Genomic DNA, 14,092 nt, shown 5'->3' with positions numbered 1-14,092 from the left:
GTTTGAGTAACAACAGCAATGATTTAAAATAAAATTTATTTTTTATTGTAACCTTCTGAATGCTCTGAGACTGTTGGGAAACGTTGCTCTCGTATCCATCATCACTACAATCAGCTCCATTTTCCTCATAATTCGTCCTCCGCCTCTTTGCAGAAACAGCATCAGTTTCTTCCTTTGACTTATGCCGCTTTTCTCGGTTCATCGTAGCTCATGCTTCCTGCAAAAACAAGCACCAGTGTAAAATAAATCTGTCCTTCATCTTACATCTATGCTCTTACATGAGACTGTAAGATGACAAGAGAAAGGATATGAAGACAATCAAGCAAGATATAGAGGGTCTTATCCACGTAACTAGCAGTTAACGTGAGGAGATTACAACTGTAGAATATCTAAGAATAACTTAACACAGAATATATATTTTACAAAACAATTCAAGTGATTATACTTCTTTTTCATTCCATACATTCTTGGTGAAAAGGTCCGCTTGTAAACAGGAAAAATTTAAATAAATTTCATTTCCAGAGTAAAGCAAAAATTGCCACCCACATAAAAAGATGTAAATAATAAAACAAATATATGAGGCAATCAAAAAGTTCCTGTTTGAAGTCCGTGCAGTCCAGAATCAGTCTTCCAATCAGGTAAAATTGCCACGAGCAGTAGGCAATCATACCACCGATGCACCAGGTTGAAGATACCTGTTTGGTAAAACATTTTAAAGGTCACAGGTGTGATAATAACAGGGGAAGAGTTCAGGATTATAGAGGGTGCTCAAGTGTCACTCGCTTGAGTTGGAGTAACTTCTGCTGGCCTCCCAGATCGACCAGTGTCTTGTGTTGAAGCGCAACCAGCATAAACTTGGTGCACCAGTTCACAATGTTGGTATCTGAGAGACATGCTGTCCCATACACATCCTTCATTTTCTGATAGATGTCTACTGGGGTTTGACCTTTAGCAGCCAAGAAAAGTATAAAAGTGGACTGGTCCTTTGGACACATCTGATAATAGCGTTGCCATATTTTACAATTCCGCATTTACTGTATGCATGTGGGAAAGAAACAAGTGCCACAACAATGTCTTACCTACATGCTGATGCTCATATATGCACATTACAGTTGTGATGTGTTGCATATACGCTGCAGCAAAGCCCTAAAAAGGAAACTTTTTGAACGCACATTATTATTTCATTCCCAGGCTATTCCAGCCAAGCATCACCAAATACAAGAAAAAAGTTTCAATGTCTAATACTGTTGTTGAGGCCTTCAGTATTCAGTTCTTCATGCTAGTCTATCCTGAGCAAGCCTTTCAATTTCTGCATAGCTATTGCAGCCTATTCTCACTTAAATGGCAGTTGAGCTTCTTTGGGCACCCCTTACATTAAGCCCCTCCCCCCATCCTCCTCCCACAACACACCTCCTTTAGCAAACTGACTATTGGATCTTCTACACAATGTGGACAGTTTACCCTGCCAGAAAATCTTTAATCTATATTAGTTTTGAACATGTATTCCTTATGTAATAAGCTATGCAAGATTTGTGCTCAGGATACAAAAAATTCAATGTTTTACAGGTTTTTCAGTAGAGAGATGTAAAATGTTGCTCTACAGCAGTTTTGGCCAAATTAAAGATAGCTTAGAAATGAAAGTATCTGAAATCTAAAGGAGATATTTGGAGCAGATGCACAACTTTTTGTGCTCAATACACTGTTACAAACTCAAGGCTGTGTCATTACCTATTTCCATGCTGCATGAAGCCGAAGTTTGGAAAAAAAAAAACAGTCATGACAATTTTTCCCACCATTTTATGACTGTGATGATTTTCGGACAAGCAAAGTATCTTGAGTGCCATTCAATTGTTTGCAGGGAAATTATTTCTACTAATTCTAATGAATTGCCTCAGTTATTTGTGGTTGCTTCAGAATTTACTAACACGCAACATGTCAACAAAAATTTGTGTATCAAATTTAAGCACATTTTGATGTCATATTGCTAAATATTTTCACCTCTTGCTTTCTTCATTTTGTTTCAGCAAAGTGAACAGCTGTTTTGTACTCCAAAAGATTTTGTTTGTTTTCAGGACCCTAAGGATAAGATTAAACAAAAGAGCTCAAAAATACTACTGTCCAATATTCATAAACAATAATTTCAACAGTAGCATTTTGTGTAAGAAACCTATAAACATTTGTATAGTACTTACATACTTTAGTATGTTTGCAGGGAAGTTATTTCTACTAATTCTAATGAATTGCCTCAGTTATTTGTGGTTGCTTCAGAATTTACTAACACACAACATGTCAACAAAAATTTGTGTATCAAATTTAAGCACATTTTGATGTCATATTGCTAAATATTTTCACCTCTTGCTTTCTTCATTTTGTTTCAGCAAAGTGAACAGCTGTTTTGTACTCCAAAAGATTTTGTTTGTTTTCAGGACCCTAAGGATAAGATTAAACAAAAGAGCTCAAAAATACTACTGTCCAATATTCATAAACAATAATTTCAACAGTAGCATTTTGTGTAAGAAACCTATAAACATTTGTATAGTACTTACATACTTTAGTCTATCAAACTGAACTTTTACAAAAAATATTGTTTTTACACATACCAGTTCACCGAGTGAATTTTAAATCTGATTAAATTTGTCACTCTCAAAGGAAGCTAAAACCCTGTATTTTAATCGGCAAGGACTTCTTTCTTCTTGTACGTAAGTATTGGTAAAATAACCACCTACTGTTTAAACTTTCTACTTTTTGACCATTCTGGTCGAAACTGTAAATTCAGAGACCACTCATGGTATCAATCTGCCTTTTGGAGAAAATATTAAGTTTGCAAACCTCAGTATTTGAAGAAACTGGCACATTTTTTTGCTTTAATTCACTCGGTAGGTCACCATAATCAACACAGTACCCAGTGTTTAACATCAGAATTTTACTGCACGAATGTTCCCAACTTAAGCCAAACACAAATTGTAATCTGTCACTTTTATGTAGCCTTATGAACCTTACTTCTGATATTTTTAAGGAGAACTGCCACTATATAACAAACTTGATTTAACCCTTTCTGCAGTTTCATAGGTTCAGCATCTGAAGTATTTGAGGAGGATAATATAGTCGGCAAGTATATTGCGTTCCCTTTCTGGCATACTGTGCATAATTATTGTCCTGGTAAAAATCTACATTTTGAGAGCTTTGTTAATTCAGCTGCTCTACATCTGCATCAGCATCTGCACTACACATGGCACTCTACAGTGTGTCACAGTGGGTACCTCTGGTACCACATTAATTTTTCCCCCTCCTCTATTCCATTTCTGTGTGGTACATGAGAAGAACAACTGTTGACAAGCTTTCATCTGAACTCTTAATTTCTCTGCTTTTTTTTGTCCTGGGAGGAAACAAAATGTTGCCCAACTTGTCTTCAAATGTACACTTTCTGAATTTCAGTAGTAACCTTCTCTGTGATACACAACAATTTTCTTGTAGCAACTGCAACTAGAGTTCGCTGAGCACCTCCATAAACCCTTTTTAATGGAATGTTTTGTTTTCACAAAAGGGTTACAGTAGCGCTTTTGCAAGAACTGAAACTAAGTGAGAAACAAGTCTTCATGATAGAAGCAAATCACTGGATCTGTTTCAGGGTCATAAGAACTGCATAATTTCAGTAGTCATCGTAAAGTTGTAGTTCATTTAGTGAGTCCACACTTTCTTTAAATTACTTAAAAAGGTCTGATAACACACTGAATTGTGCAAGCAAGCAACCAGATTCCATGATAGTAAATAAAAGCCAACATCTGAATCAACCGGCACATCAAAAATAATTTTAATCAGGCACGATTGTGCTAAGCCACCTTGTATCCCACAGTAAACAAAACAGTTCCACTTCTACTGAAAGTTTGATGACTTAACTTGGAACAAATTGTTCAGTGTACTGTTAAATTGAAAAATATGTGATTTTTTGGTTGCACTTAAAAAAAGAGAACAGGCTACCACTCACCTACAGATGATTGCACGAATGTACTTCTTGTAATACTAGACAGACCCATTTATAATTATTTCACAGCACATACTAATTAATTTGCAATACGTTTGAAATGATGTTGACAGCCTGGGCATTAAGTGATAATGGTTGGTGACTGTGACCAACAATTGAAACACACTGTGTGTCAACCAGTGTGTATTGGGAAATAAGTGAGTGCGTCTCGTACAAGAAGAAGTCTATTTGCACTGTCATTAGTAGATGATGACAGCCTGTTCTCCTTCTTGAATTATTTCCATCCTTGATACCCAGTGGCATAATAATTTCTTAGTCATGATTAGAAACATTAACAAACATGCAAAAATAAGACATCTACAAATTACAAAAAGCTAACAACTCTCAACTACACGTTTGCAAATACTCATCTTGCTGGGCTGGAAGCTCCTGTTAACATTTTTTCCCATATTTGCAAATTACATCTGAGTTTTTAAACTCCACCTTCAACAAAACACTATGTATTTCTTTTTCTATCTACCCAAACATGCTTCTGCATCCATGTGTCATCTTCTGTGGGTTTCAATTTATTATTGTAAAATGTAATACAGAGTTAATGGGTATTTTTTTTCTATTTTAAGCCTAAAAACTATAAAATGTGCATTTTATTTATTTTGTTTTGATTGCTCACGGAAACAAAATTACTTATGAAAGTGGATTTCTATAGGACTGCTAGTTCTCATGCCTTTTTTGAAACAAGGTCATGAACAAGTGAGTGCCAAAAAAATCACAGCATACCTCTGTGAGAAGGGCAACATAAGCGTTCCCTCAAATCTCATTTCTGTATAAAAATCATGTGAAAACAGGTGAGAGTGAAGTATAAAAAAGGTGTTGAAACCAGTGTAATTAAATAGAAAGAGAAAACACACCAAACATGCAAAACTCTGGGAAAATGTAAGAACAAGACATATACAGCGACTACTCACAAAAAAGTATTTTCAAAGTCATCAACTCTCAACTACTTTCCAGATGAAATTCTGTCAAATGGTAACGGCATAAAAGCGAGCCGATATGTAGAAATCCACTTTCATAAGTAATGCAGTCTTAAGTTAACAACAGAAACCAAACATACAAATTGCACGTGTTATAGTTTTTATCCCTAAAATAGTAAAACCACCATGGATTTTGTACATCAAGACCCACGGAAGACAATATAAAGGTCTAAGTTGGGGAAACATAAATAAGAAATACATTGTTTTGTGTAGGAGGTGGAGTTTAAAAACCCAAATTTAAAGTTTGCTAATGTTTCACAGCATTATTTTCACGCTCATTTTTCATATTATCCGGAGGGTCTTGAAAATAAATAAAACCTTTCCTAGTACAAGAACAACTGCTCTTTCTAATGAAACAAAAATAAACAAAATAAGAGGCGATAATATTTAGCAAAATGGCATCAAATTACACACAAATCTGCCATAAAAATTTTTACTGCATGTTTGCATATTAAAGTTCAAGGGACACAGTACCTAGGTTTCCAGATTAACAGTTCAGCGGGGAGCAGAGGAGGACATGTTGGGGAAAGTTAAGCAGAAAGGGAAGGTCATTCAGACTCCAGTATGAGAGAAACCCACCTGTAGTGACTTTTTTGTATCCTGAGCTCAAATTTTGTGTAGTGTGGTTTTGCTGCAAGCAAAATTTCATTTGGAAGTTACTTAAAATAAGAATTAAATACCTTTGGATTAAAGGAGACTAGTCACCAAAAGGCAGCAACTTTGAGTCGACGATATGCATGCACGAAAAGAAAGAAAACTTGCTAGCTTTCAGAGTAATCTTTTTACGAGTCAAAGTAAATCACACACACACACACACACACACACACACACACACACACACACACACCTATGCCCCTACATGGATGCCAGCTTGACCAACAGTGCCAGTGCTGGATTTCAGCGGGTGTACTGGTTGTGCTGGGAGTAGGTAGAGGAAGATGGTGACGGGAGAAAAAGAGAGGGATCAGGGATGGATGGTTAGCAGCTTGGAGGGAGGCAGCTGGTTTGCCGGCTACGAATGTTGGAGGGAGGAGTGGCAGGTATTCAAGCTGGGCAAGTGATGCACAGTTGTCAGAGCAGCAGGGAGTGGCACATGCTGAAGGTGATGTGGTGACATAAACTGGGAGGGCGTAACATGACAGAGGAAGGGGAAACTGTTGGTGGAGTGTGTGGTGACAATGGTTACTGGAGATTGAGGCCAGGACATTTATGTGAGCAGAGGTTGTATTGTACAGATAAATTCCATTTGCGTTGTTCAGAGAACCTGGTGGCAAAAGTAAGGATCCAGATGGTCCAGGTTATGAAGCAACCATTGACATTGAGCATACTTTGCTCAGATGCATACTGTGCCACTGGTTAGTCAACTTTACCCTTGGCAAGAATTTAGCAACGGCCATTCATCTTGATGGACATCTCATTGGTAGTCACACAGATATAAAAAGCTGTGCAGTGATTGCAGCAGGATTGGTATATAATATGGCTGCTTTCACAGGTGGCTGGCCTCTAATGGGGTAGAATAAGCCTGTGACGCGATTGGAGCAGCAGATGCTGCGTGGGTGGATTGGGCAGGTCTTGCACCTTGGTTTGCCACGTGGATGTGAGCCCTGTGGCAAGGGACTGGGAGTGGCACAGGGCTGTACCAGGATGTTGTGCAGGTTAGGTAGGCAATGGAATACCATTTTAGGAGGATTGGGAAGGATCTTGTGTAGAAAGTCCTCCATTTCTGGGCATGATGGGAGATAATCAAAGTCCTGGAAAAGGGTATGGTGCAGTTGTTCCAGTCCGGGGTTATACAAGGTGCTATCCAAAATTTTCGGGACTGGTGCTGCCATCTATTGAAAACCTCACCTTTGGACTAATGGTCACCATCACCCTCGAAGTAGTTCCTATCTGCACGTACACACCAGTCCCAGCGCTTTTGCCACTGGTCAAACGTTTTCTGGAAGTCCTGTTCTTTGAGGGTGTTTATCAGCACCAGCGATTCTTCTTGAATTATCTCTAGAGTGTCGAACCGACGGCCTTTCAACTTGAGGTTCAGTTTTGGGAATAGCGCGAAGTCGCAAGGTGCCAAATCTGGTGAGTACAGTGCCAAAAAGGTCCTGGCGAGCAACGACGTGTGACAGGGCACGTTGTCGTGATGCAGCAGTCAATTCCCTTGACGCCAAAGTTCGGGCCGTCGTCGCCGCACATTTTCACAGAGCCATCACAAAACGCCACAGTACTATGCGGAATTCACTTTTTGGTTGGGTGGGATGAATTCTTTGTGCACAATTCCCTTGGTATTAAAGAAAATGATGATCATGCTCTTCAACTGTCTCAGTTTTTTGGGTCTTGAAGAGCCCGGACTCTTCCACTGGGACGATTGTTGCTTTGTCTCTGGGTCATAACTGTAAATCCAGCTTTCGTCGACTGTGATAACCCATGACAACAAGGTTGGATCATCAGATGCGGTTTGACGAAGGTCCGTGTACACTTCAACACGCTGTGCCTTCTGATTGGCATTCAAGATCCTTGGCATAAATTTTGCGGCAACACGATGCATGCCCAATGCATCACTCAACATTCTTTGACATGTCCCATGACCAATACCCACTTCATTCGCAAGGTTTTGAATGGTTTGATGTCAATCCACACAAACCACTTGTTGAAGTTTGGCAAGAATATCTGGTGCTGTGCGGGTAACAGGCCTTCCAGAGTGAGCATCATCTTTGACGTCTGTACGGTCGGCCCTAAACCGAGCATGCCACTCAAACATCTGCCTACAGCTCATGCTCTGTCCCCCAAAAACTTGTTGAATCATTGCAAGGATCTCCGTAGCACTTTTCCCGAGATCTGCACAGAATTTGATACACACGCACTGTTCTGTTCGCCGAACCATCGTAAAATTGTCACACACCAAACACAGAGTATTACGGAAATCACTGTGGACACACAACACGTCCTCCCAGCTGAATGACACACCACACACGGACTCATCAGATATGCAGCTCTCACCACCTAGCAGTGCAAAGATCTACTACTCCTACTTTCCAGATGGCAGCACCAGTCCTGAAAATTTTGGATTCCACCTCGTACTTGGTGACCAGGGGAATACTCCTTTGGTGGGAGGACTGAGAGTGAGTGAGGATATGGCACAGGAAATTTATTTATGGACAACATTTGGAGAATACTGCCTGTCAGTTAAGGTCTTTGTGAGACTTTCAACATACTGGGCAAGGGAGATCTCATCACTGCAGATATGTTGTCCACTGGTGGCTATCCTGTTTGGGCAGGAATTTTTGGTTTAGAAGGGATGGCAGCTGTCAAAATACAGGTACTGTTGGTTATTAGTGGTTTTAATGTCTTCCGTAATTAGAATTAAAAGGAATGACCTAATTCCTTGAAGCACCAGGATGTGTACTATCAACCGATCCCTTCTTTCAGTTATGTTGCACCATAAATTTGTGTTCTCGCTGATGCCATTTAGTAAATCTTTGTTATACTTATCTGTTCTACCCACCTAACCTTCAGCATTCTTCCACAGCATAATATTTCAAAGGTTTCTGTTTTCTTTTTGACTATACTGTTTATTATTCTGTGCTTCATTCCAGGCAAATTGCATTGCATTGAAATAATAATTTTTTGAAAATATACAAAATCTACTCAGCAAGTGGCTGCAGCAAAAAACACGTATGAAAAATATGGAAATTGGCATGCTTTCAGAGCTAGTGACTCCTTCTTCTGGCAAAAGGGTTGAAGTGGAAAGAAGGGGGACGACAGAAAAGGATTGGTGAGGTTTACGAAATGGGAAGAGTTATGGAAAAGTCACCCAGGGTTCCAGGTCCAGAGAGACTTACCAGACGGAATGAGAATGAAAGGCTGTTGAGGACTGCACCAGATGAGATTTGAAAACCTGAGAGCTTACAGGGGAAAGATAGGGTAATACGCAAAACTGAGATTACTGAAAAAACATCCCTGCTTCTTTAACCCTTCTGCCAAGACAATGAGCCACTGGCTCTAAATGCTTGCACATTTCCATAACTTTTGTATTCTCCTGCCGCCACTTGGTGAGTAGATTTTTCTTTAACCATCCAATTATAACACATTTATATTACATGTTAAAATATTTCTCTTTTTCAGCAAAGTTTTTCTTGCTGTTGCCAAACTGCATTCCATATCTTCTCTTTGCTACCATCAATTACTTTGCTGCCAAAATAGCAAAACTCTTCTACAGCTTTTAGTGTCCCACTTCCTTATCTTATTACAGCTACATCCCACTATCCTTGCACTACTTTCGCTGATTATCATCTTACAATATCTTATCAATACTATTCATTCTGTTCTGTTAAGCATTTTTAGTGCAATTATTGTGAAAGCTTTGCAACAGGTTACATTTTGTTGAATGATAAAAGCAGTACATGAACTACAGTGACTACGCATAAACAAATAGATAACAACCACGTAGTAACAGTAAAAACATGGAGCAAACAGAAAATTGTCGACACTGATTTACATTTTCCAACACATACCCTTAGACTGATATTGACACACAATGTGAAGTTCAAAGGAACAGTCACTCCATAGCTTTTGTCCAAGGCCACAGTTTCTTGCATGTGTTTCATTTCTAGCAGTACTTTGGGGTTTTGTGGAAGTATCAATTAACATTCCTTCAGATGGCAGATGTTCAATATGACTCAACATGCCTTCTTATAAAGTGATATTTTTTATCTCTATGCTTGGATCTACAATTTTTTGCTAGATTCTTAGTTAACGGAATGGATGGCTCCTTTATTATCACAACATACAGTATTTTAAGTGACTTTATGACACTACTTGAATCTACCTCAGACATAAGTTGTCTTAACCACAGTAAATCTTGAACAAAGCCATATATTCAGCTTCACAAGTAGAAAATGCAACAGTTTTTTATTTTCTACAAGGCCACAGGATTAAAGAACTTTACATTTTTATGCACAAATGCATTATAGAGTATCTGCCATTGCTTTAATTTCTCCTATCTGCTTCACTGAAGGCTAGTATTTCTCTACTGCATGAAAATTCTAGCTTATAGCACATGGTTCCCTTAAAACATGTTTTTACTAACAATCAATGGACCTTTTTAAAACAAATTGCCAAACAAATTGTCAGCAAAACATGTCAGGTCTGGAGATTTGGGATAGATACAGAAAACTTCCTACTGCCTGGATACAACTATCATATTTTTTCCGAGCTTCAAAATACAATAAGTGATCTTCAACTACTGAAGCTTGCATTATTTGATTATGGTAGCATACCTGAAGGATTGGGGAGATTGGTCAGTCCTGCAATTGACAGGCAGGTGGTAGCACACATGGTGAATTTCTGTGAAGTGGTCAGCCACATTCTCCACGAACTTGGTCATGTGTACATCCAGAAGACATATGCCCAAAGCATCAGGGGCAGGAAACATGGCTTAATGTTGCAACAGTAAATCACGATTTTGACTTTCTCTGGAGGCTCGAAAGTGGGGATGACGTACAAAGTGCATTCCTTGGGTCTCCAAGTGTTTGTGTAGTTCTTCATCCTTCTGCATCATTAGGTTCCAGTGAAAAATTAATACCTGTACCCGTGCTTAGGTTCTTACTCGGTGTTTTGGTAACAGGCACACAACCAAATTGTTTACAAGAGATTAACGCTCCAGACTGCGTACTATTTGTGGTCTTAATAAAGATGGAAGAGAATTCACCAAAAACATTTTCAATATTCCCCACAAATACACTGGCCTAGTAGGGACAAGACACCCTCTGTCTGTATGGACACAATTCAGAAACTGAGGGAAGTGACTTGGTTTTGTTTTCCTTCCATGGCATGGCCAAGGAGGGATGTTCCAAGGGACATAAAGATCAGCACTGGACTGTGGTCCGTGCAGCCATCAGTTGATAAATTTGGATGTTTCATGATGCTGAATATTTGCCATGATGCTGCCTACTCTGAAAGAGGATTCTCCCATGTGCAACCACCCAGCCAGTGGCCGAAGTCCCAGTTCCTCCATGCGGACAGGTATGTACTTCTCAGCATGCACAGGGAGGTGACTGGGATCAGTAGTGCACTCCTGCTACATTCTTACCCTGACAATATCCACACAGACAGGCTACAATGCTGGGTGTCGGACAATCTACCCCAAACATTCTGTAAAAGAAATTTGGAAAGATGGAGGTTGAACCCAAAGTTCGGCATCAAACGAGCACAGTATCTATAAAAAAATAAGTGGAACACAGTACTTCAGATTACACATTTTTCAACATGCACACAGAGACAGAGAGGAGTGGTAGGGTAGGGGAGGCGAGGGAGAGAGGGAGGGAGAAAGAAGGATGGGGAGGGAGGGAGAGAGGGAGGAAAAGGGAGGGGAAGGGAGAGGAAAAGGCAGGAAGAGACGGGGAGAGAGAGGGGGGGAGAGAGGGGGAGAGAGAGAGAGAGAGAGAGAGAGAGAGAGAGAGAGAGAGAGAGAGCGCTGGGAAAGAGCACTGCACCTCTCTCTCTCTCTGTGTGTGTGGGGGGGGGGGGGGGTGAATGCTTAAACAAAAGTAACTCAGATTAAATTCAGTGTCCCCCTTAATATTGCCAGATAGCGGTATGTGGTTTCCCTCCCCTCCCATATCTCTTGTGGTAATCACACACACAAATGAAAACTACATCCTACACCTTGCACTCACAGGTCACTGACTATAAAAAATTAAACTTAATATTAGTTATGAACTGCAGATTAAAGAAGTTATGGAAAAGCAGAAAATTAAAGAGATGAGACCTGGACAAGTTGAAATAACCAAAGGTTGTTGAGAGTTTCAAAGAACTTCAAAGAAACTTTTGGCTGAAACAAGGGGAAAAAATACAATAGAAGATGATATGTAGCTTTGAGACATAATTTAGTGAAACAGCACAGAATCAAAGGTTCAATACGAAATGGCACATGAGATACTGAATTTAACTGACAATAGGATAGAATATAAAAATGAAGCAAACGAAACAGACTAAAAGGAATACAAAAATCTATAAAAAATTATACTGACAGGTACGGTAAAATGAAAAAGCAGTAGTGGCTACAGCAGAGATGCTAAGCTGCAGAAGCATGGATGACTATGGGAAAGATAGATGCTGCCTAAAGTTAAATCAAATAAATTTTTGGAGAAAGAAAAGCAGCTGTACCTATATCAAGAGCTCAGATGGCAAAGCAATACTAATCAAAGAAGGAAAGAGGAGAGGAATATGTACAGTAGAAGGGCTATGCAATGGAGTGAAACTTATATTATGGAAATGAGAAAGAAATTATGACAACAAGATCAGAAATATGACACAGTGAGATGAATTTAACAGAGCACTGAATGAGCTAAGCTGAAACAAGGCCACCGGCATAGACTACATTCCCTAGAAGAATTGTTGCAATCCTTGGGAGAGCTAGCCATGACAAAATTAGCAACAGCGTAGCGGCAGCCGCCGAGCTGAGAGGAGGCACAGCAGAGCAGCAGTAGCACTAGTGTGATAAACTGTAAATTAATTTAGTCTTTGTTTTTTGTTCACATGCTTCTGCAAAGAAGTGAACTGTATGCATGTATTTTACTGTGTAGCACAGTGGTTAGGAAATTAATCACAGTTTTTGTTTTTTTGCATAAGTCTTGAGAATATCCTTGTGCAGGGTGGCTTTCTAGTGTAAATTTTCCATGTAGAAAAATTTATTTCTGTTTAAATAGCTTGCGGTCCCAGAGTTCAGTGAGAAATCTGCACACCAACTTTTAGTGTTCCTTTCTTCTCCTTTGGTATATTTTCGAACTCAGTAGCACCATTTGAGACTTTATATCTATTTTATATACAGTATGATATGGCTAGGGACTGTACTTGTTGTGAGCGGACACAAGGAAAGTTGACTGCTGCCCGTAAACAGCTGGAAGCTGCATTGGCTACCGTTGACAAGCTTCTAGCTAACGCTCGAAGTTCCAGAGACGTCAGGGTGCCAGTGACAAGACCTTTGGAGTCACTGGAATCCCCTGGTGGCCCAGACGTCACTGCGGCTTCCAATACGCAACATCTGACCGGTCTGTCCTCACTCCAGAGTGGGTGGCAGACAGTGGTGGGTTCGCATGTCATGGGGCAGAAAACAAAAGAGGGAGCAGGCCGTGCAGCTGCCTCCCTACGTCTTAGCAACAGGTATGAGGTGCTTCCCAGTGTCGATACTAGCTCTGAGCCAACATGGGATGCCTCTTCTGTTGGGCCAGCGGTCGATTTTCCTGCCCACTCCAGACAAGTACAGAGGGTAGGTATGCTAGTCATTGGGAGCTCCAAAGTTAGGCGGGTGATGGAGCCCTTCAGGGAGATAGCAGGCAAAGTGAGAAAGAATTCCAGTGTGCATTCAGTATGTTTGCCGTGAGGTCTCATCCGTGATGTGGAGGAGGCCCTGCCTGCGGCTATCGAGTGCACTGGGTGCAACCAGCTGCATGTAGTGGCACGTCGGCACGAATGGCGCCTGCCGCTTGGGTTCTAAGGCCATCCTCGGCTTCTTTCGGCAGCTGGCTGATTTGGTGAAGGCAACTAGCAACGCACCGGGGTGCAGGCTAAGCTGTCTATTTGTAGCATCGTACCCAGGGTTGAGCGTGGTCCTCTGGTTTGGAGCAGAATGGAGATGGAGGCTCTAAACCCTAAACCAGACACTCGGGCACCTCTGGGACAGTATCGGATGTGAATTTCTCAACCTCCACTATCAGGTGCAGAATTGTATGTTGTTGTTGTGGTCTTCAGTCCTGAGACTGGCTTGATGCAGCTCTCCATGCTACTCTATCCTGTGCAAGCTTCTTCATCTCCCAGTATCTACTGCAACCTACATCCTTCTGAATCTGCTTAGTGTATTCATCTCTTGGTCTCCCTCTACGATTTTTACCCTCCACACTGCCCTCCAATGCTAAATTTGTGATCCCTTGATGCCTCAAAACATGTCCTACCAACCGATCCCTTCTTCTAGTCAAGTTGTGCCACAAACTTCTCTTCTCCCCAATCCTATTCAATACCTCCTCATTAGTTACGTGATCTACCCACCTTATCTTCAGCATTCTTCTGTAGCACCACATTTCGAAAG

At 40.5% G+C, this 14,092-nt stretch overlaps 1 protein-coding gene across 2 annotated transcripts in view; it reads right to left on the bottom strand.

The window, feature by feature from the left end:
* The window catches only part of LOC126190758 (structural maintenance of chromosomes protein 6), a 221,183-nt gene that overhangs the window by 197,325 nt on the left and 9,766 nt on the right, over positions 1-14,092 (bottom strand). For both annotated transcript variants that reach the window (XM_049931273.1, XM_049931274.1), the window contains exon 2: positions 53-217. In XM_049931273.1, the coding sequence (XP_049787230.1) occupies positions 53-202 (150 nt within the window). In that variant the 5' untranslated portion in view covers positions 203-217. The remainder of the gene's footprint in view (positions 1-52; positions 218-14,092) is intronic.

This window comes from Schistocerca cancellata, chromosome 6 (genome assembly GCF_023864275.1).
Source record: "Schistocerca cancellata isolate TAMUIC-IGC-003103 chromosome 6, iqSchCanc2.1, whole genome shotgun sequence".
Taxonomy (NCBI): domain Eukaryota; kingdom Metazoa; phylum Arthropoda; class Insecta; order Orthoptera; family Acrididae; genus Schistocerca; species Schistocerca cancellata.
The sequence above is the reverse complement of the archived record's forward strand: the minus strand, read 5'-3'. Positions and strand labels throughout refer to the sequence as shown.